Source organism: Macrotis lagotis, chromosome 5 (assembly GCF_037893015.1).
Source record: "Macrotis lagotis isolate mMagLag1 chromosome 5, bilby.v1.9.chrom.fasta, whole genome shotgun sequence".
NCBI lineage: Eukaryota > Metazoa > Chordata > Mammalia > Peramelemorphia > Peramelidae > Macrotis > Macrotis lagotis.
This window is the reverse complement of record NC_133662.1, coordinates 131,433,465-131,455,366: the sequence shown is the minus strand read 5'-3', so window position 1 is coordinate 131,455,366 and position 21,902 is coordinate 131,433,465. Positions and strand designations below refer to the sequence as shown.

The window sequence follows — 21,902 nt, the reverse complement described above, 5'->3', positions numbered from 1 at the left end:
TATCCTATGTGCCTCAGTTTCTTCATCTATAAAACAAAGGGTCTGTCCTAGCTGATCACTATGTTTTTTGTTAGTTCTATAAATATAAACAATTTTATGTTTCCATGATGAGTTTCCACATCAATGGTAGCAATAAAATATTTAAAGATACTTCTTAGAAATGTTTCATTTAAGAAAACTCTGCAATGGTGATAAAAGGAAATCAGGTGAATATAAAGTAGCAAGTTCTTCCCCTGGTTACTACTATTATGCATTGATTTTGCTAAATAAGGCCCCATAGAGATGAGCTACTGAAACAGAATATTATTTTCTTCAAGCACTGGTGTATGTTATTTAGGTATTTGGAACCTTCAAGCATGACAGTTCCCAACAGAGATACAGTGATGAGAAAAAGGGGGACTAGAAATGGAGACAAACATAGTGCTACCTGGCCCACCTCCCCCCCCAATTCCCCAACTGATGTCATTCAGATGTGTTTATGTGCATCAATGGGCGGGCTTCATGCCTCAGCTCAGCTCCTGGGAATTCCTTTAACATTAACTTCATTAGTTACGAAGGCAGCAATCCATAACCAATTTTCTTTCCATGTCAGGGTTGTTCATGTATAAACTGGGCCCTTTTGTTGGAAACATTTGCAATTAATCCTACAAACAAAGAAAATGCAAATCTTACACTCCCTACCCTAACCAACCCCACTGACTAAGGGCCCCAACTGCCATCTATTATATACTAAAATGAATTGAAATTCCCACTTTGAGCCTAACCTAATTTTCTAGTGATAATAGGCATGGATTCCCAGAAGTACTCTATGCATCTTGATAGTAACATCCTAATTTCCTTTCCTAGTAAATGTTTTAAATAAGATTTTAGCACCAAAGGAAATTAACCTTTAAATTAATTGTAATTATAAAATGCCATCGCTGATTTTGTCTTCAGCCTAATTACTTACTATTATTTAAACAAACTGCACCTCCTGTGAGCTTTAAGTTTGTTTCTGTTTCACTCTCTGCTACACAATGCCAACCAATCATAGCTAAAGCTTCATTGAATCTATTTAGGTCCTATAAGCTTGGATAGAGCAGTCCCCCTTAAATGTCAACTATGATTTTTTTTTCTTCTTACATTATTGTATTGAAATGGCATTCCTCTGGTTGCTCACTCTGATACAGAATCTCTCAGATATCTATACATATAACTATATCTTTCTCTACAGATATCTATCTCTATCAAAAATCTGAGTGACTCAATTTGAGGGGCCAATGGTCAGAACAAAATTACATGTTATTTATTCAGATGTTCATCCTGGGGTGATTAGATGTCACAGTGAGTGACAGTCCTGGAGTAAGGAAGTCTTATTTTCCTGAATTCAAATATGACTTCAGACACTTATTATCTGTGTGACTCTGGGCAAGTCATTTTACCCTATTTGTCTCAGTTTCCTTATTTATAAAATGAGTTGGAGAAAGAAATGGCAAATGATTCCAGTCATTTTACCAAGAAAATCCCAAATCTAACTCATGAAGAGTCAGATATGGTTAAAAATGACTTACCAATAACAAAATACTCAGATGTAGTGGCCTACTTTTCTAAGATTCAGTATTTTTCAGGCTACCTGCTGTTAAGGAGAGAGTTAAGATCACTTTTCTAAATGAATCACTATTAGAGGTCACTACAAAAACACTTGGAAGAAATGGAGTGAGAACAATGACTGCAATAATGTAAATGAAAAGAACACTTGAAGCTGAACCCTGGATAATTGTCATAACCAATCTTGGTCCTAGAGAAGAGATGGGGAAATGTAATTCCTTGCTTTCTTTGGAGAGGTGAGAATGTTAGGAGGGTGTACTGTACTGACAATCATTGTTATGTTGATTACTTTTTCTTAATGTTTTACTTTGTTATTAGAGAAGGTGTTTTTGGTGAGTGAAAGGTAGGGAATGGGTATATTCAAAAAGTACTGTGATGTAGAAACAAAGGCATCAAACTTCTAAGAATAGAAAGAGAAATTATGTGAGAACTGGAACTTATAATTGTCAAAAAGGATGATTTTGAATACCTAGGCATTCCAATGGTTGTCAAAAGGGCTTTTGGATACAATATAGTTTTCCAACATAAGCTTTTTGCTTTTTGTTTGTTTATGTACTTATTCTTTCCTTTAGCATGCCACAAATCAGATGGTACTGGGAGATTTTGGCAAACTTATTCTGCGTGTGTTCATATCAACATTCTAACACTACAACATGTACCAGTCCCTAGCTCCCAGTTTCCTGCTTTGTCTTGACATCTTTAATTCATGCTACAGATTTAGGCAGTGAGGAAACAAACTAAAAATGGATGTGAACTGAATATCTATTAATACTGACTCAACAAAATGGAAGTTTTTCCAATAAACATTTTAACCATCCATCTATCTATCCATCCATCCACCTCTCCATCTCTGTCTGTCCATCCATTCATCTGTCTATTTATTAATCTAGTATTTCTGTGCCTTGACAAAAACCTCTTTTTCTAATTAAATCTTTATTTTATTATAACAAATATCAACCATAATGAAACCCTGTTATGACTTCACTAGGCAGACTTGTAGAATTACAGTTTCGAGACAAGATCTGGAACTAAAAGATTGTTTAGTCCAGTCAGTTGCTTCCTATTCCAGTATAGCAATGCCCTTATGATACTATCTGCCACTTCTAACAATACTTTCCCTAAAATTGTGATTGCTCGTAACTAGTGATATCAGATTGGCCATGCCAGTACGTTCCTGCTGATAGTTGGTTAATACATTTGGAAGAGCTTTCTTCTACATCAGGTTACCCAGACCTTTTTTTTTTTGGAGGTAGGAAGAAGCTAAATATCAACAGTAATCCCATCTTCTTCTCTATAAATATTGTTTCTGTTCTCCATACTGTCATCTTTATTCTTTCTTCTAAGAGCAAGAGACCGAATCAACCATACATCACTCTCAGAGATGAATGGAAAGAAAATGAAAGAAAAAATGGAGAGAATTGGAAAGAAAGAAAATGGAAAGAAAAAAAGTAGTCCCTTTTTTGGTGTGTTTTTCTTTGCCTTAAGATCACATTAATTTAAAGTCATAGAGACATAATTAGGACTATGAAATGAAGAGGGTATCCTTATTAAAAAGAAGTGACATAACATTGGAGGAAATAAAAAATATAAGGAATTCAGAGAAATATAGGAATATGTATAAAAATAAGAGTGAAGAAAGCAGAACCAGAACAAATATACAAAATGACAAAAATATAAATAAAAAGAATAGAAGAGAACTAAACATTGACCCCAGGAAGAGATGAGAAACATACCTTCTTCCTGCTATTGAAGAAATAGGGGAACAAGTTCTATATGTGTAGAATGGGGGACATATGAATGGACATGTCAATGTGTTGACTGATTTTCTCAAACTAAAAAAAAAAATCCCTCTGTTATAGGGGAAGACTTGCACATTTAGAAATTAATTTGATGAGAAAACAAAACCTATCAGTAAATATTTTAAGTGACATGATAACTTGTCTCATCCTGAAATGCAAATCAAAGTTTGACACTTCTTTTTTGCTTCTTCTATTACCTGTGTGATTGTTCCTTCTCAGTCTCCTTTATAACATTGTCCTCCATATCTTGAAACAACCATTTACTGTGGACATATTTCAAGGTTCTTTCTTAGGCCCTCATCTCTTTTCTCTTTATGTATTTTCATTATCTTCTCTATGCATAATATCCAGATCTCTGTATTAAGTCCTATATTCTCTCCTGAGCTCCAATTATATATATATATATGTATATATATATGTATATATACATATACACACATATATGTGTGTGTGTATCACCAAATCAATGTTCAATAGGCTTCTTCACCCCAACTCTCACCAAATGTACCCCTTTCCTGTAGAAACATACTTCTAGTTAACCAATTTCCTGAAGTCATTGCAATTCTTGACTCTTCACTTTCACTCATCCCAGTCATTCAACAGTTGCCAAATCTTGTCATTCCTATTTTCATGTTATCTCTTGGAGACATTCACTTTGTTCACCATCATTATGACTTGCCTGAATGATTGCCATAGCCTCCTAAGTGATCTTGGGTCTCAAGTCTTTTGCCATTATAATCCACCTACCATACAGCTGAAAAAGGGATGTTTTTCCTATAAGGCACAGATCTTACCAAGAGTGGCTAGGTCAACAGTGCAGTGGATAGAATGGTTCCCTAGAGTCAGGAGAACCTGAGTTCAAATCCAGTCTTAGATCTGTGTGATAATGGGAAAGTTATTTAACTCTCTTTGCCTCTGTTTCTTCATCTGTAAAATGAGCTAGAAAAGAAAATGGTAAACCATTCCAGTATCTTTGCCAAGAAAACCCTAAAATGGAGTCACAAAGAGTTAAACATGACTAATTAACAAATTAACCATCTCTTCCTACCCACCCCTCCCACAACCCTCCTCCAAAATCTCCAATAGCTCTCTATAACCTCTAGATTAAATATAAACTCCTTTCTTGTGTGTTAAGTGCTTTTCACAAGCAAGTAATTTCCTATTGTTCCAGTTTTCTTATACATTAGTCCCCTCTACATATTCTCCATGGCTGTAATACTGGTTTTTATTTGTTGTTTCTCATATTCAATTCTTCTTGTCCCATTTCTGTTCTTTTGTCTGGCTATCCTTCATGTTAGCAACATTCTCCTTCTTTACTCCTGACTCTTAAAATCCCTGCCTTACTTTAAAATTTAGGTGTATTGTAACTTTTTTGGTAGGAGGCCTTTCCCAGCTACCCTTCCTTCTTCCTCACAACCTTCCCCATTAAGATGACCTTGTGAATTTTTTGTCTTTACTTACATGTGTACATTTTGCCTTCACTTACATTCCTTATCCTCCATTAGATTGTAAGTGTTTTGAAAGAAGTAATTATTTTGGCATTTCCCTTTTACTCCCAGTACTTAGCATAGTCTTAGTCACAATCTAAAAGTTTAATAACTCACTTGTTTGATTGGATAATGGTGGGTTTAGTGAGTTTTCTCCTTAAGAACCACAAGAGGGCATCAGTTAATTGCAGTCTAGACCAAAAAATGAAGACTAGACAGAACTTTTAGGTTTAGAATTTTTTGTATTTCTTACACAAAGGATAGAAAACTGATGCCAATCATAGAAACTTGTTCAGCAGTGATACAAACTCCAAATAGGCATCTGCTGCTGAATCCGACCATCTACCCAGTCAGATATTTTTAGACTTTATCAAATGGTTGTGGTTTTTTCCCCTTTATATCTAGATAGTAAAGGACAATAGCTCTGTAAGGAGGTCTGATTTATTGAATCTTAGTTATAATCCCTGGCCAAATGGAAAGGAGTATTTTATCAAGTAGTGTCAATATGACTTAGAAGGAGAGGTCATTTTCTAAATGTGCCATTAAATAGTGTACCAGAATTTGAGTTGATGGGCATGGAAATTAAAATTTTTAGTTGTTTGGTAAGGCAAATATGAACACCAAATGAATAAATGAATGAGTGAAAAAAATATTAGGTACTTGCTCTTTTCAAAGCAATGAACTAAGTTCTAATAAAAACTACATAGTTCTTTCTCTCAAGGACCTCAAATTTTAATTAGGGGAGACAAAATAAAGATTTCATATGCAATAATGTTAAATACATTATTTTTAGAATGTTCCAAAGAAGTCCTAAAGCAATCACATCAAAATATAACCAATAATAATAATAATAATAATGATTATCCTTTATTCTTGAAGAAGACCACAACATCAGGGAGGCGATGCCATGACAAGCACATGAATTGGATTTGAGTGAGAGGGGCTGTGCTTAGTCACCAGCCTCATTGTCTCCTCTAGAGTCATTTGGGTCCAGTGGCCAGCTATGAATCAGGACTACTGGAGATGGCTCTGGATGCTAGGCAGTCAGGATCAAGTGTCTAACCTAAGGTCACACAGCTAGTAAGTGTCAGTGTCTGAGGTGGGATTCAAACTCCCATCCTTCTGATTCCAAGACCAGTGCTCTATTCACCACACCACCTAGTTAGATGTTGCAGTGGATAGAGCACTGGTCTTGAAATCAGAAAGACTGTAGTTTGAATCCAGCTTCAGACATTTACAAGCTCCAGATGATTCTGGAGGAGAAAGCGGGACTGGTGACTTAGCCTCCCCCTCCCTCAAATCCAATTTATGTGATTGTCATGGCATCATATCATGTTTGTCTTTGAGAACAAAGGACATCCATTAATATCACTACTCCTTGAATCGTCACAATTCTCCCTCAGAACTTACCACCCAATAAGGCTCAACATATTTTGTACAAAAAATCATTGCCAGGGTTGAAAGGAAGGAAGGTGAAGATAACAAGAAGGATTGCTTATTTAATTTGTAGGTGCCAACTAACAAATGGGAGGGTGGGTAACCTGCATCAAGAGAACAGCATCTAACCCCATAATGATATAGTAAATTGAAGAAAGATAAAAAACATTCTAAATATTCACATGCTTGCCAGTAGTCTTCAAAAGGAAAGGGAAATAAAAATGTTACAGAGAATTTAATTATTTCCCATGATTCTCTTCATCCTAGTGAGATTAGATCTTCTATTTTATACACTGACTGCATTATTCATCTCAAGAACAATTGGTCTTAAAATGGTAAAATAGAGAGGTATCTAAAATCCATTTTCAATATTACTTTCATTCTAGAAGTTCTTTGAGGATATTGGTTTTATGAATGACATCCTAGAGCCATCTTAGAGTAGTTACTAACATTAAAAATACATTGAATCTTTGTTGATAGTTAAAAAAGGTGGTAAATACTTAGGAAAAAGGTACCTACTTTGAGGCAAAAGACTATTATTTTAAAATTATAAATATTAGCTATAGCAAGTTAACTCCTGATTTGGGGGAAGTTGAAGAAAGTCTAGACTACAATTTCCTAAATGGGGGCAAATCCCTGGAGTGGATTTGCCTTCCACTGATGAAAAATATTTGTGGGGAGGGAGCCGTGAGCTCTCAGTAAGGAGATGGAATAGTGGGTGAGGAGAAAACAAGTCACTAAGAATTCCTTGACAGCCTTTGCCTTTCGCAGACAATGAACAGAACATCTTGAAGTCTCCTATGGGGGATCTCTAGTTACTACTAGACTTTCCCTTACATGAGGAATGATGCAAGGACAAGAGTCATTTGGATACTTAAAACATAATTTGCCTGCTATATTTGCTCAGACATTTAATTGATTCGCTCTAATATGTTCCTAGATATATTGAATTTCAAGTCCCTCCTGTAGCTGCTGAGGCATTGCCAAACCAAATGATACTGCAGACTTTTTATAGCCAAACTTTCCCCACCCTTGAGCTAGAGTATCATGGATATGTATGTGGATCATCATGGAGCTTCATGTGAGTTTCTACTCTACTTGCTTCCACTGGGAAAATAGTATGCTAAATCTAAAGCTTGAACTGTATTTATTTGTCAACTTAATTCATACCTGGAAAAACTACTTTTTACCCTTAATATAAAAAGTCCCTTGAGGGTAGAGGCTGATTTATTTTTGTCTTATATCACAAGCACCTAGACTGACACATAGGAGATCCTTCAGTTGTTTTTCAGTTGTTTTTCTTTTTTTTTTTTGCAAGGCAAATGGGGTTAAGTGGCTTGCCCAAGGCCACACAGCTAGGTAATTATTAAGTGTCTGAAGCCGGATTTGAACTCGGGTACTCCAGACTCCTGTGCCAGTGCTCTATCCATTGTGCCACCTAGCCGCCCCAGGGAGATCCTTTAAAAAAACGAATGAATTTTTGTTGACTTGAAGGAAGTTGGATTTTTTAAATGTAGGACTTGAGTTTCCTCATGGATGCTACATCCTAAGTAAAACTTGAAAAGAGTCACCTTCCCATAATTCACATACAATTCATGTTTAACTTTGATCTTTGACTCCCCCTTAGGATAGTCAGTTTGTGCTTTTTCTTCTTTCCTTGACCAATTTTCCTCCATTAGGGAAAGATAAAATTTGTATTTGCAATCTTTTGAACCCCACCATAACCATCCATTATGTTAAAAGAGAATATAGCAACCCAAGATATATCTGGAAAGAACTGTTCAATCAAGTTTGACTGATAAATGGGTTAAGAAGGTTTTTATTCTAGTAGAGAGCCAAGACTTGTGGGGAGTCTGCTCACATCTACATCTATATTCAGTTAAATGAATGAATGATTGTGTAATTTGGGTGAGAGATATTTTCTATAGATGATGGCCTTAAATTCTGCAGTTATCAAACTTCTGTGAATCCCCTTTCATTAGAAATCTTTGCTCCATCTATGCTTCCTAAATAAGCAAAGGCAATACTGTCCTCAGGTTAAAGATCACAAGTTATAAATCTGTTACAAATATAGGCTTTGAATATATTCCTTAACGTTCTTTCCATTGAGGGACTACCAGTAATTTAAAACACTCTCCACAGAATAAAGTAACATAATAATTAAGAAAAAAATTTAATGAGTTCTTCAAAGTAAGTGAAAATTCTAGGACATAACATTTTTTTTTGGTTTTTGTAAGGCAGTGGGGTTAAGTGACTTGCCTAAGGTCACATAGCTATGAATTATCAAGTGTTTCAGGCTGGATTTGAATTCAGGTCCTCCTGACTCCAGGGCCAGTACTCTATACTCAGTGCCTCCTATCTGCCCCTGTAGCATTCTTTTGAAATATGTTTATGTGCATATATGTGTGTATGTATTTGAATACATATTATGTAGCTAGAGCATTGGACCTGGAATCAGGAAGACTCATCTTCTTGGATTCAAATTTGTTCTCAGACACTTACTAGCTGTCAAGTCATTTAACCCTGTTTACCTTAGTTTCCTCATCTGTAAAATTAGCAGGAGAAGGAAATGGCATGCATGTGTATATATTTAAATATACCTATATATCCATATCCATAAACATACCAATATATAATAAAATTATTTGTATATATGTATTCATATACATACTTATATTTTTATATATTGATTTATATAATTTATTGAATTTAATGAAGATTCATATAATGAACTGACACAAGTTTGAGGATATATATATATACATATATATGTATATAAATTTTAATTCCTTTGACTTCCTCTATTCATCCTCCATGATCTTAAAACAGATCATTTATCACATATTTACAACTGGAAGGAACTTTTAGAGGATTTTGTCCATTCCAACTATTATTACAGATAAGGAAGCTGAAGTTCAAGGAGATTGTGCCAAGGTAACCAAGTTAATAACTATCAAATGCAAGATTGTGCTTAAGCCATCCTACCTCCAATTCTACTATTCTATGCACTACTCCATGAGACCTTTAGTGTGAAGAATGTTACATCTCCTCACTTTCAAATCATGGTAATCATTAAGCAAAATAACTCCTCATTCTGATATCTCATTAGAATAAGTCCTACTTTAGTAGGCTAGTACAAAGAAGAATAAGGAGGAAGAAAACCAAATATTATACTCTGTTCATTCATCTCTAATCAGTGGGTACAACAAACTTTTCACCTGACATGACTGAAGTGGTTAGGGAATGACTTTTCCATTCCAGTAGAAATTCTTAGTAAGGTTTATCTAAATGGGATTTAACCATCTTGTTCTCTGAGGTCATTTCTATTTCTAAATGTTATTAAACCTTCACCTCCAATGTGTGGGCCTGAGAATGGATCTTGATGTGGAGTAGCTGTCATTATAAATTGAACTATATGTGAAAAACATTAGAAATCAAAAGAAACAGAGGGTATGAAACTCATAAAATAGTCTTTGCAATGATCTGAAAGTCAGATGTTAAGGTAACTTTTGATACCATTTCATAGTTTTCAATTTAACAAATATTTTAAAAATATTTTCTATAAAGTAATTTTCCTACTACCAAGAAACACAAGGTTAGGTGCTGGGGGAGATATAATATTTTGAAAATTCATTCCCCTTTCCCTCATAGCCTACATTCCCCTCCATAGTATGGAAGGGGAATATAATATACACATATATACAATATATAATTTTAGGACTAGTTAATATGTGATATGCCTACAAAGAGATTTGTAAGAGAATGAGGGTCATTGCTTTCTGGAAAGATGGGGGTGCAGTCTTTATAGAAGAGGTGCCATTACTGGAGGACTTTAAAGAAAGAGTGAAAATTCAAAAGACCAGAAAAAGAAGACCTTTCTAGAACTGGGAGCATTATGAACAAAAGTACAAGTCATGCTCCAAGGCTAGTGAATCATCTAATTTGGGTTGATGTACAAAACTTGGAGAGCAGTTTGAGTTAAGGTTAGAAAGATAAGGGGACACCAGGATGTGAAGGTTCTTGATAGGCAAATAATTTAAACTGTATTCAGGTGGCAATAGGGAGGTATTGAAGATTTTGAGGGAAGGCAAGGCACAACAAAAATCTGAGCATGAGTTTATCTGTGATATTAAAGAGGGTCAGAGAGTAGAGAGAGTGGAGGCCGGGAGATTATGTTAGATTTGCCATGTTCATTCTGGTAAAAATGAGAACCAATGTTTAGTTGGTAGCAGTGATGATTAGGGAAATAGGAGACAGAGGAAAAGGATGTAAAAAAGGCAAAATCAAATGATCCAGATTCTAGAATCTGAAAAAATGACTATGAAAAGTGAGATGGGGAACAGTCAAAGCTAACTCTAAGGCTCTGAAACACTATTTTAGCAAAATAATGGGCAATGTGTAATAGGCGTTAAGATTAGAGAAGTGAAAATATAATCATCTTTTAATTTAAAAAGGGGGGGGATGAAAGAACTTGAAAATTGTAGAAGGTGAGTTTGACTTTGAATCCAAACAGGGTCCTAGAATATATCACTAACAGAAGAGGGAACATTTAAGAAAGGAAACAGGAATTATGAAAAGTTAATTTGTTCATCAAGGATAAGTCATGTAAAACTAACCTCATCTTGATTGTCCTTCATTCTTGAAGAAGACCATGACATCAGGATGGTGATCCATGAGAAACACATGAATTGGATTTGAGTGAGGGGAGGCTGTGCTAAGTCACCAGCCTCACATTCTCTTCTAGTCATCTGAGTCCAGTGACCAGATATGAAACAGGACGACTGGAGATGGTCCTGGATGTGAGGCAATCAGGATTAAGTGAATTGCCCAAGGACACACAGGTAGAACATTTCAAGTATTTTGAGGTCATATTCGAACTCAGGTCCTCCTGACCTGTGTTCTATCCATGTGCTAACCCAGTTGCCTTAACCTCATATTACTTCGTGATGATGTTAATAGATAGTGGTACTAGGTCAAGGAAATGCTCCAAATAATAAAAGTAATTTATGTTTAGAAATATATTATCATGCTAAATAATTGCTAAAGTTTTTCATGCTAGCTTTGTGACAAGATGGGAAAATGCTTCATGAGAGTATAGCTAAGTGGATTCACAATTCAGTGAAGTAATGTAGCCAAGGAGTAATGAAATGAAATGATCAAAGACAAGTCCTAATGTAGGGTCAAAGGGATTTGCCCTTGGTCTTATACTCTTCCAACATTTAAAGTGATTTGGATGAAAACATAAACTCTCACATATCTATCAGATTTCCAAAGAATACAAAACTAAGAAGGAAAATTAGCTTATTAAATCTTAGATCCAAAAAGTTTTTGACAGATTTGAAGAATGAATCAAATCTAATAAGATGAAATTTAATAGTATTAATACTTAGCACAATAACTTTAATAATATTACTGTTAGTAGTAAAGTAATATTTTAGTATTATTGGTATTATTTAATATTACTAGCATGCTAGTAGTAGTAGTAGTGGTAGTAGTAGTAGTAGTAGTAGTAAGTAGTAGTAATACTTAATAGAGCTAATTGTTAAGTCTGACACTTGGGTTCGATGCCACAGGTTCAAGATTAGAGGACTGTATCTTGAGAACCCTCTGAAAAAAGATCTGGGTGTTTAATTTTAAGAACTGTATGAGTTGACATAGGGATATGTCAGCCAAAGCTGTAAACACATCTGGAGTGTTGTGTTCAATGGGAATGCCACATTATAGGAACAATACTGTCAGGCAAGAGAGTATCCTTAGGAAGCATGAATAGAGGCATTTCCATGTGAAGACTAATTGAGGGAAATAGAGTTGTTTATTGTTGAAGGGAATTGATGAAACAAAGCATTAAAGTTTCAGAGGAGGAAGGTTAAGGTAGAAGAAAGGAAAACCTTTTCAATTAAATTACTTAACAATTTAGTAGATTGCCTTAAAAGGTAGCAGATTCTTGAGGGATCCTAGAGAAAGGTGGATGGTCTTTTGTTAGGACTATCATAGTATAGGTTATTGACACTTCTGAAGTCTCCCCATTCTGAAATTCTGAAATTCTGGGGCCCCAAAAATAATCCAGAATAAGAATAAGAAATGTTGACATCAATTGTAAAGAGGAAATATTTTTTTTTAGGTTTTTTCAAGGCAAATGGGGTTAAGTACCTTGCCCAAGGTCACACAACTAGGTAATTATTAAGTGTCTTAGACCGGATTTGAACCCAGGTACTCCTGACTCCAGGGCTGGCGCTTTATCCACTATGCCACCTAGCTGCCCCAAGAGGAAATATTTAAAGAATAGTTATGAAGGAAAATTGCAAATGGGAGAGTATAAAGGGAGGACAAAAGAAGGCAATAAATTGAATCTTGCAAGACCTCATGGTGTTGGGAAGAAGCAAAGAAGTCAGTAAAGTGTCAGCAATGGAGTTGTTGGAGAGGATTTTGGAGTAGATTCAGGAGGATATGATGCCTTTGAAGTGAGTATTCAGATGGAGGACTAATCAACAATGTCCAATACCAATAGCCAAGGAGAGTGAGGACTGATAAAACCTCATGACTTAAGGAGAAACCTGGGAAATTTTCAGTAGAATGATGGGAACAGAAGCCAGATTGCAAGGATTTAATCAATTAATTAATCAACAAACTTTATCAAGCACATATTATGTACAAGAAACCATGGTGGGTGATGGGGATAGGAACACAATGGATTAAATAAAATGATCTCAAATCTCAAGGACTTTGCTCTTTAAAAAAAAAAAGAAAGTGAGTGGTGAGGAAGTGATGGATGAGTGCCGAAAACTTTTCATTTACCTTGGAAATGTATGGCACGAAGAGAGATGGGCTGGTGGTTGGTTGGGAGTAGAAAGGTCAGGAAAAGTTTTTTTTTTTCAGATTGGGGACAGTTAATTATGCTTGCAAGCATATGGGGAGAAAGCATTGGAGAGGGAGTACTATAGAATGAATGTCACTGATTGTTAAGAATTCAAGAACAGTTAATGATCAATAAAAAACAATAAAATCATTAAAGGGGGACAGCTTTTTTCAACTTATTTTCCTCCTCTACTTGATCCCTTTCACCATCTTCTCTCATCTGTTTTTTAATCCCTCCCAATTTTTCAGGATGGCACAAAGTTTAAAGCTCAGATTATATCTTCCTGAATAGCCAAGAGCACACTTTAGTAAGAAGTTGGACTGGATCCTTGTAGGAGAAACCTCTTCAGCTCTGTTGGTACAAAAGGCTCATCTCTTGTTCTAATGATATATATGGGCTAAAGTCTGAGAAGTAAGGAAGGAGAGTAGGAGGCATTGAAAAAGCTGCTTTGAACTTGAAAGAAATGCAATAGAGCTTTAATACTTACAGCTGTCCTCTTCTTCAGTAATACATTTCACAACATAACAGGCGTAGATGAACCCTGCCAACTGAAACAAAACAGAAGAGCTTTAGAGAGGAGACCCATGGCCATGGAACAGGATTTGGCTGGAGAAGTAGTTCAAAGGCAGGCAATTTTTTTCCCACTGTTCATTCATTGTTCAGAAGTCAATCTGCAATCCTGGGTCTTTATTTCCATGTGTTTTGATTTGATTTGAGTGGTATGCATCAGTTTGAGAAACAAATATTTTGCTGTTTCCCCCCCACACACCTGAGCTCATGGGTGCAATCAGTTTGAGACAGATAATCTAAGCAGGTGATTGAAGGTATGGAAATAGATAGAGAATGGCAATGATGAATCAACACTGAGCGCTCAATGAGATACAGTACCAATCACTTTATAACTTAGAATTACGCCACAGCCCTCGACATAATAATTGGGTTTACAATATCCGATCAACTGAAAGAGGGCATGAGGGAAACAATTCAGAGTTGAGCATTTTGAGGTAATAATGAATATCAGCATTTTGTAAGAGTAAAACATAGCACTTTCAATGTAAAATAGTATTTGGTTTTTGCAACAACCCTTTTAGGTAGCATGAATATTCTTATCCTCATTTTTGGAACAGAGAAAAAAAAACAAGTTTTCCAAAGTCACACAGATAATAAGTAGTTAACTTAGTTCTTGAGCTAAAATATCCTGACCCCAAATCCAGTGTTCTTTCCAATGCATCATGCTCGCTTTAATATGTTGCATGTTGCCAATAGGAAAAAACAAAGGTTCTTAAATAGACTGCACAATTATGCAAACACCCACCAGATTTTAACATCTCCAGTCCATTGTTCACACATCTGTGAATTTTTTTCTAATTTAGATTTGACTCTATTATTTCCCTACTGAAATATCTTCAGTGGCTCCCCATTACCTAAAGCAGTATAGAACCTTAAAATAAACATAAAATAAAAATACAGAGTTTTTATCCAGGCACTTAAGGTTATATACAATCTATCTCCAACCTACTTTTTCAGTTTTATTTTATATTACTCTATTTCACAACCTAGTTTTGGTCAAACTCGCTTCCTAGCCAGCTATTCTCTAAATAACTCCTGCCTCCTCCATGTCCAGTCCTCCTGACTGGAATGGACTCCTTCCTTAATTTTGTCTGGTGAAATAGGTTTCTTTCTTTAAGATTCAACTTTGATGTTATTTTCTCATGAACCTTTGGCAGAATACTCTCCCCATTCCCCAATTTAAAGCCTTTTCTCTATTTTCAAATTTTCGTTAAGTACTTTTTCTTTTGCAATTCTTACTTTGTCCCTTTAGTGTTACTGTTTATTAAAAAAATCTTATTTTTGAATATAGTATATTCTCTTATTAAGATTTTTTGTTCTATATCTAGCATGCTGCTTTGTACAGAACAGACACTTAAATATTTACAGAATTAAATTGATGAAGTAATAGATTAAGTGGACACTGTTAAAGTAAAGGATTATTATAATCCATTTACTTTGGTGATATACATCACATTTTCCATCATAGAAGATAATACTCATGTAATAAATATATTTTAATTTTGATTTTGGTCTTCTTTTCATTTATTCCATAGTGGTCAATAGAACAGTGAGGCTGGATATAGATCTTCAATAGGATTTACAATTATAAAGAACATCTATTCATCTAAATAGAGGGTCCTTAACTTTTTTTTGTTTTAGATTTTTGCAAGGCAAATAGGGTTAAGCGGCTTGCCCAAGGCCACACAGCTAGGTAATTATTAAGTGTCTGAGGTCAGATTTGAACTCAGGTACTCCTGACTCCAGAGCCGGTGCTTTATCCACTGCACCACCTAGCTGCCCCAGTCCTTAACTTCTTAATTTCAATAATATAGTAAAGTTAATTTCTGAATACTAGTCTATGGGACAAAACAATAATGAAATTTATCTACCCTGAGTGATGGGGAAATTTTTACATTTTATAAACTCCTTTCCATTTTTATGGAATACTAAAAACCATGCCTTAGGAAAGTAGCTATAATTATAAGACATTCACAATTGCTTATCTTTATTTCAAAGGACTGATGTGTCTGGTATGTGAGAATATTTGGTAGTAGGGTGAGAGGCCAAATGGAGAACAGGAAAAGGTTCTGTTCTTCCATCAGGACATATAAGAACTATCTGCTTATCAGAAATAGTACAAGCCTTAAATGAAAGGAAGTGTTAGACATATAGAAGCTATTTTCCATTAGCTAACAGTCTATAGCCTATCAAGAAGTTAGCTAAGGGTAGAATACCTTGAGTCAGGAATTACCACAATGAGTATTTACAGTTGCAGCAGAGCTTAGAGAGAGATAAATAGGAATCCATTGGTAAAGGAAAATTGAAAAGCCTTTTTTTAAGGTTTTGGGGAAAATGACTGCTCTGGTTGGGGAAAAGGACAGATATTGTATGGCTGAAAGAAAAGGGAGAATTCAAAAATGCCCATCATTACATGGGTCCTAGAGCTACAATGAGTCACAGGGTAATTGCAAAACCAGTATTGTTATGATATTTTGCATTAACAGTTTGTACTATCTCTGGGAGGGATATTGGGGATAGATTTGCTCCTGAATATACAGATAGGAAAATAAGAAATATTCTCTATTTAACTTTATTAGGGATTAAAGATAAGAAAGCAAAAATCTTCAGAGTGAGTTGTTTTATGTCATATCTGTCATACCAGACAAATGTAAAATTAATATCTTTCTTTTAGAATACTGCCTATGTGACATAAAGGAAAAATTCATCAAAAACATATTCTAGGCTTAATATTAAGTGGAGGGATGGTGAGTACAAAGAAAAAGCAAAAAAAAGAAAACCCAAACCAGACCTGGTTCTTAAGGACCTTAATCAGAAACTCACAAACTTTTAGAGCTGGTCAAGACTTAAGAAATTTAAATTAGATTAATAGAAAGTCTAGTCATAAACTTCCTTAAAAATCATAGATATTTATTGAATTGCCTAGATTTCCTCTTGTATTGCTCCTCTCAGAGAACTCTCCCCTGCACAAATGACCTCTTTTAAAATAGAAAAGAGATAGAGGAAGTGGAAAAAAAACCCCAATAAACTTAATCAACACATTGACTAAATGTTACATTGATAGGCAATGCTTCACATCTAGATTTCATAACCCTTTCCAATCTCTCCAAAGGCACAGGGGGAGATATATTTTTGTTTATTCTATTTGAGGTCAAACTTTTTGTTAATATTTTTAAAAATTCATTTTTTTATTTTTGTTTGCTGTTTGTATTTGCTTTGTTATGGTCATCATGCATCCTGTTTTCTCAAATCTCATATCACTTTGAATCAAAACCTGTTCTTTTTGATGACTTCTACACTTTATCTAGCAAATGTAAATTTGAAAGGCAAACCTCTCAGAAATAACAAGACTATTATCAGGTCAACTTCTTTAAAAAGTCCTTTGGCTACTTCATGTTTTTCTCTTTGTACCCTTAGCTCAATAGTACAATACCCACCATATAGTAGACCCTTTGTAAATTCTTGCTGAATATAATGAAACTAAGTTAAAACAAAATTATTTGACTTAGTCTAGCATCTTTCCATGGAAGATTGACAGATTATGGGGAAATGAATATTCTATGTAAAACTTTATCAAAGATTTTGGTTTGTTTCTATGTAATATAATCACCTATTACCTAAAAAAATGTGTAAACCACACAGATATATAGGAGATTTACAGCTGATTGAAGGATCATATATAACTAGTTGTTAAGAATCAGGAAGATAGAGTTTATGGAGAATAAAGCTTGGTTTCAATTTTAACACTTACCAGTGACTTGGAAACACTGACCAATTAGGATATCTATCCTCAACAAAAACGACTTATTCTTCAGAGCTCAGTTCAAATTTTGCTTCTTCCAGAAAGTGACTTTTATCACTCATTTTGGATGTCATTTGGGTCAAGAACGTCATTGTTCTGTTTTCCCTGTTTTATCAACTCAGTGACAAATGCTTACTCTGCACTCTCATCTCCTATATCTAACCAGTGGTCAAATCTTGCTGTTTCTACTTTTTATAACATTTCTTGTAAATATTCCCTATTCTCTGCTCAAAAAGTTCAGGCTTTCTTTTACATCTTGACTTGATCATTGCCATGTTCTCTGAATTTGTTCCCTTATCTTCCCCCTCTTCAGTTCATCCTAATCATTCTTAAGCAGGGATCTGACCAGGTGATTCCCTATTCAGTAAACTCTAATGGCCTTTCAGTTCCTCTGAATTTGTCCTAACCTATATTCCCAACTTCATTGTAACTTCCTCACCGATTATCTGCAATCCAATCAAATTTGTCTGCTCTCTGTTGAAAGTTTTAAGTGAGTACTTAACATGCTAAATCTTTTCTGTCTCTTCATTTTTGTGTTGATTGTTTCTTATGCCTAGAATTCACTTCCTTTTCACATCTGCTTCACAGAATTTCTTTTTTCCTTGAATATACAGCTTAAAAATTAATAACACCACCAACAACAATACTTAGATAGTGCTTACTTTTTGATGGAGACTATGAAAGAATTAGAATTATTTTATTTGTGAAGACCAAATCTTCACAATAACCCTATGAGATAAGTGCTATTATTACATCCATTTTATAGAAGAGGAAACCGATGCAAATAGGGGATATATGAGTTGCCCATAGCCACATAGCTAGTGTATGAGATCAATTTGAACTCTGGTCTTCTTGACTTAAGTACCAGTGTTCTAACTATTCAGCCACCTACTTTTTTTAGGTTTTTGCAAGGCAAATGGGGTTAAGTGGCTTGCCTAAGGCCACACAGCTAGGCAATTATTAAGTGTCTGAGGCCACATTTGAACTAGGTACTCCTGACTCCAGTGCTGGTGCTCTATCCACTGCACCACCTGTCCACCCCTAGCCACCTACTTTCTTTATTTCAATTGCTATTTCTTCAACTGCTTTCTTTTCAAACTACCTTGTTTTCAACTAATTACTTTATTATTTGGTTATTTTATTTGACTTATTATGCATACCCCAATATATATTACTATTTTCTGCCCCATGAACATGTGAGTTCCTTGTGACAGGTGATTTTTTTTTCATTCATTGTCTTTCTATCTCCACTGCCTCATACAATGTTTGACACATAGTAGGTATTTAATAAATACTTGTTATGAGTGATATGAGTGACAAGTTCATTATAATGATAGAAGGTATCAAAGGTGTGGGCATGGCTGTTTGAAATGACAGAGGACATTATTAGAATTAGCAGCTGCTTAGTTGAGTTAGTTGTTTGTGGGGAAATTTGTATGGAAATAATGAATAGATTTGAGATTATTAACTATGGAGAAGAGGAATGTGAGAAGTCTAGTGGTAGTTTTAAATATATGAAGACCTCTTAAATGGAGAACTATAACTGGCTATTTTTTTTTTTTTACGGAAGACAAAAAAGGACATAGGCTAAAAAGGCAGCATGAGAAGGAGTGTTTTTTCCTGGCTGTGAAGCATATTAAATATAGATTACCAAGGGAGATGTGAAAGTCATTTATCTGGAGATGAATAGAAAAGCTATTCATCTTTCTGGGTTGGTTTGGATATGATCTTGCCTAAAGGCAAAGGCATGTGGATTGCCTCTCAAGGTCTCTTCCATCCCTGTAATCTTATTAAAATCACCAATAAATAGAGCAGGTGAGTCATCTATTACATAATTTAAATAGGCTCCATTGGATCATAGAATTGTATATCTGGAAGGGACCTTAGAAATTATTTAGTCCAACCCCTACATTTTATAAGTGAGGAAGCAAAATCCCAGAGAGACACATTACCTTGCCAAAAGTCACACAACTAATTAATTGTATGGTCAAGATCGGTACCTGAGGCTTTTGCCTCTAAATTCAATGCCATACTACACTATTTATATTCTGTGTTCTACAACTCTAATTTAGTTAATGAATTACTGCTTTAAAGAGTAAAGTTTGTGCTATATGAATAGCTATATAGTCACAAATGCACAGCAATTGTAACACTTGGGATAGATAATAGATAGTATTTTTAATATCATTATAGTTTGTGCTGTTATTCGTGTGCTTGGCACATCCTCCAATTAGATTGTAAACATTTTGCGAACAAAGACTGTTTTTCTCATCTTTTTATATCTTGTATCTCCTGACACAAGGACTTGAAAATATAGATGCTCAATAAATTTTTTAATTGTAATTTGATAAAAATGTATATTTATACATATATTTAAGAATCCATAGAACACTATTCTCTGCTTCCATTATTCAACAAGTTCTCTTTTCTTGAAATTTATGCAGATTATATCACCTTCTTCTTATATTCATCACAGTTTGCTGTTGAATTCTACAACCTAAATCAATGATTTAGAATATGGTTAACAGTATAACTCTCTATTGCATTTCCCAATGACTTTCATATCCATGTGATAATACTAATAATATCATTTTGTTCTGATTCTCTCAGTTCCAGTGATACCCAGTGCATTTTAACCATTCACTGGCAGAATCATATTTGACATCTTATCCTCACTTGAAATTGCTCCACCTTCAAGATCTTGAGCTCTGAAATTCCTTTCCCCAACTTCTATCTCCTGTTGCATCTTTCCTTCTCCCTTAGTGCTACTGAAACTTTGGCAACAATCTACAAAAATATGGGTTTAATTGGCTGGTAGAGTTAGAGATTTTGCACAATAGAGCTTTGACAAATAGTAATTAATTCTACCTTAAAGAGAGATCATGAGCAGAATTTCATTGTCTTTATGCAGTAATGCAGGAGATTTGAGTGTTCTGAAAATGATAAACCGGCATTGCCAAGGACTGGCTGGGAGTCTTGGTTTCCCACTCTTGTGAATGTTTTTATTGCCTTCTGAGGAGTTTAAGTCAATTGGAAACTATAGGGATATAGTCATATCTTGTTTTTTTTTTCTTGGAAGAGTGGTACCAGCTAGCTGTCAGGATTCCCCAAGGCTCTTCACCATAGACTCATAATTGCTCAACCTTTATATATTTACTGTGCTCAAAACCTCGGGAAGTTTCCAGAGCAGCAAGATACCTTATAGAAGAACATAGATACAGACATAGCTGCCTAGGAATTGGTTTGCATCAGAGCAGAAGAGATGTTATTTTGTGTTAGAGCTATTGGCAAGAGTTGTTCTCCTTATTCCTTGCAGATCAATCACCTAAAGTCTAGGCAGAAAAGAACAATTATCACCACAAAATGTATTTCAGTCCTGGAGAATATCCCTATATGTCAGAACCAATTATGATAATGTCAGAGCTGTAGAGACAGGTCATGCTGATCTTAGGACTCATTTATGTGATCAAGGGAATATATAGGAACAAAAAAATTTTGTTCATAGATTCTGCCAGATGCCACTTGTTCAATACATCCTGATAAATAAACGGACACCACCGTGTAGTTCAGAAGATATATGAAAGTATCTTTTTCTTTAATCTCTTGATTTCTTCTAATTCTCTTCTGTTCTAATCTGATCTGCTTTCCTAACTAACCTGTATCCCATGATCAGACAATCATAGGCAAACCATCATCTAGAGTACCTTACTCATTTTTTCTTTTCTCCTTTGCTAACCCTGGGAAATCTCTGATGTCTGTTCTTTACTCTTCTGTGCTCTTGGCATTTCTAGGAAAGTTTTCCAGACTATGTTAACTGGATTTATAATCAACATTAATTTAGTGGCTGATAATATTAATATGTGATCCTTGTTCAGGACCATCACAGTGATACAATGATAGAATTGAAGACATTTATGTTGCCATTCTTGTTAAATGAAATTAGAAGACTAAAACATTTAAGCCAGTCATAGAATGTCTCAGAATTGGTTTCATTGGTTTCCTGCAATAGGAGACAGCTCTCTACAGTTTTTTTCCACCTTGACTTGTTATGTTCAAGTTGAACACAATAAATTGAGCAAAATTAAGACCATTTGGGGGAGTATCTCATATATACTGACTGAAAAGACCTTGTGACCTTTGCCAAAGAGATATTTGAAGGAAGAGGGGAGATATTAGAAGGTATAGTCAAGGATGCAATTATAAATGATTTGGTAATGAATTCATAAGTAGCATTTTGTGTTTTCTGTGGCAAGACCTCAAGCAATATACTCTATAGCCAAATGCACAAAACTTTCCCTAGTGATATACAAAACAAAGGGAAAACCACTCATATGAAGTAAATGCAGTCAATGAGTCTTTTTGGA

The 21,902-nt window shown here is 35.0% G+C and overlaps 1 protein-coding gene across 1 annotated transcript in view; it reads right to left on the bottom strand.

Moving 5' to 3' along the window:
- The window catches only part of NKAIN2 (sodium/potassium transporting ATPase interacting 2), a 1,359,833-nt gene that overhangs the window by 21,517 nt on the left and 1,316,414 nt on the right, over positions 1-21,902 (bottom strand). Inside the window, exon 5 of the mRNA XM_074187495.1 lies at positions 13,654-13,714. Within this exon, the coding sequence (XP_074043596.1) occupies positions 13,654-13,714 (61 nt within the window). The remainder of the gene's footprint in view (positions 1-13,653; positions 13,715-21,902) is intronic.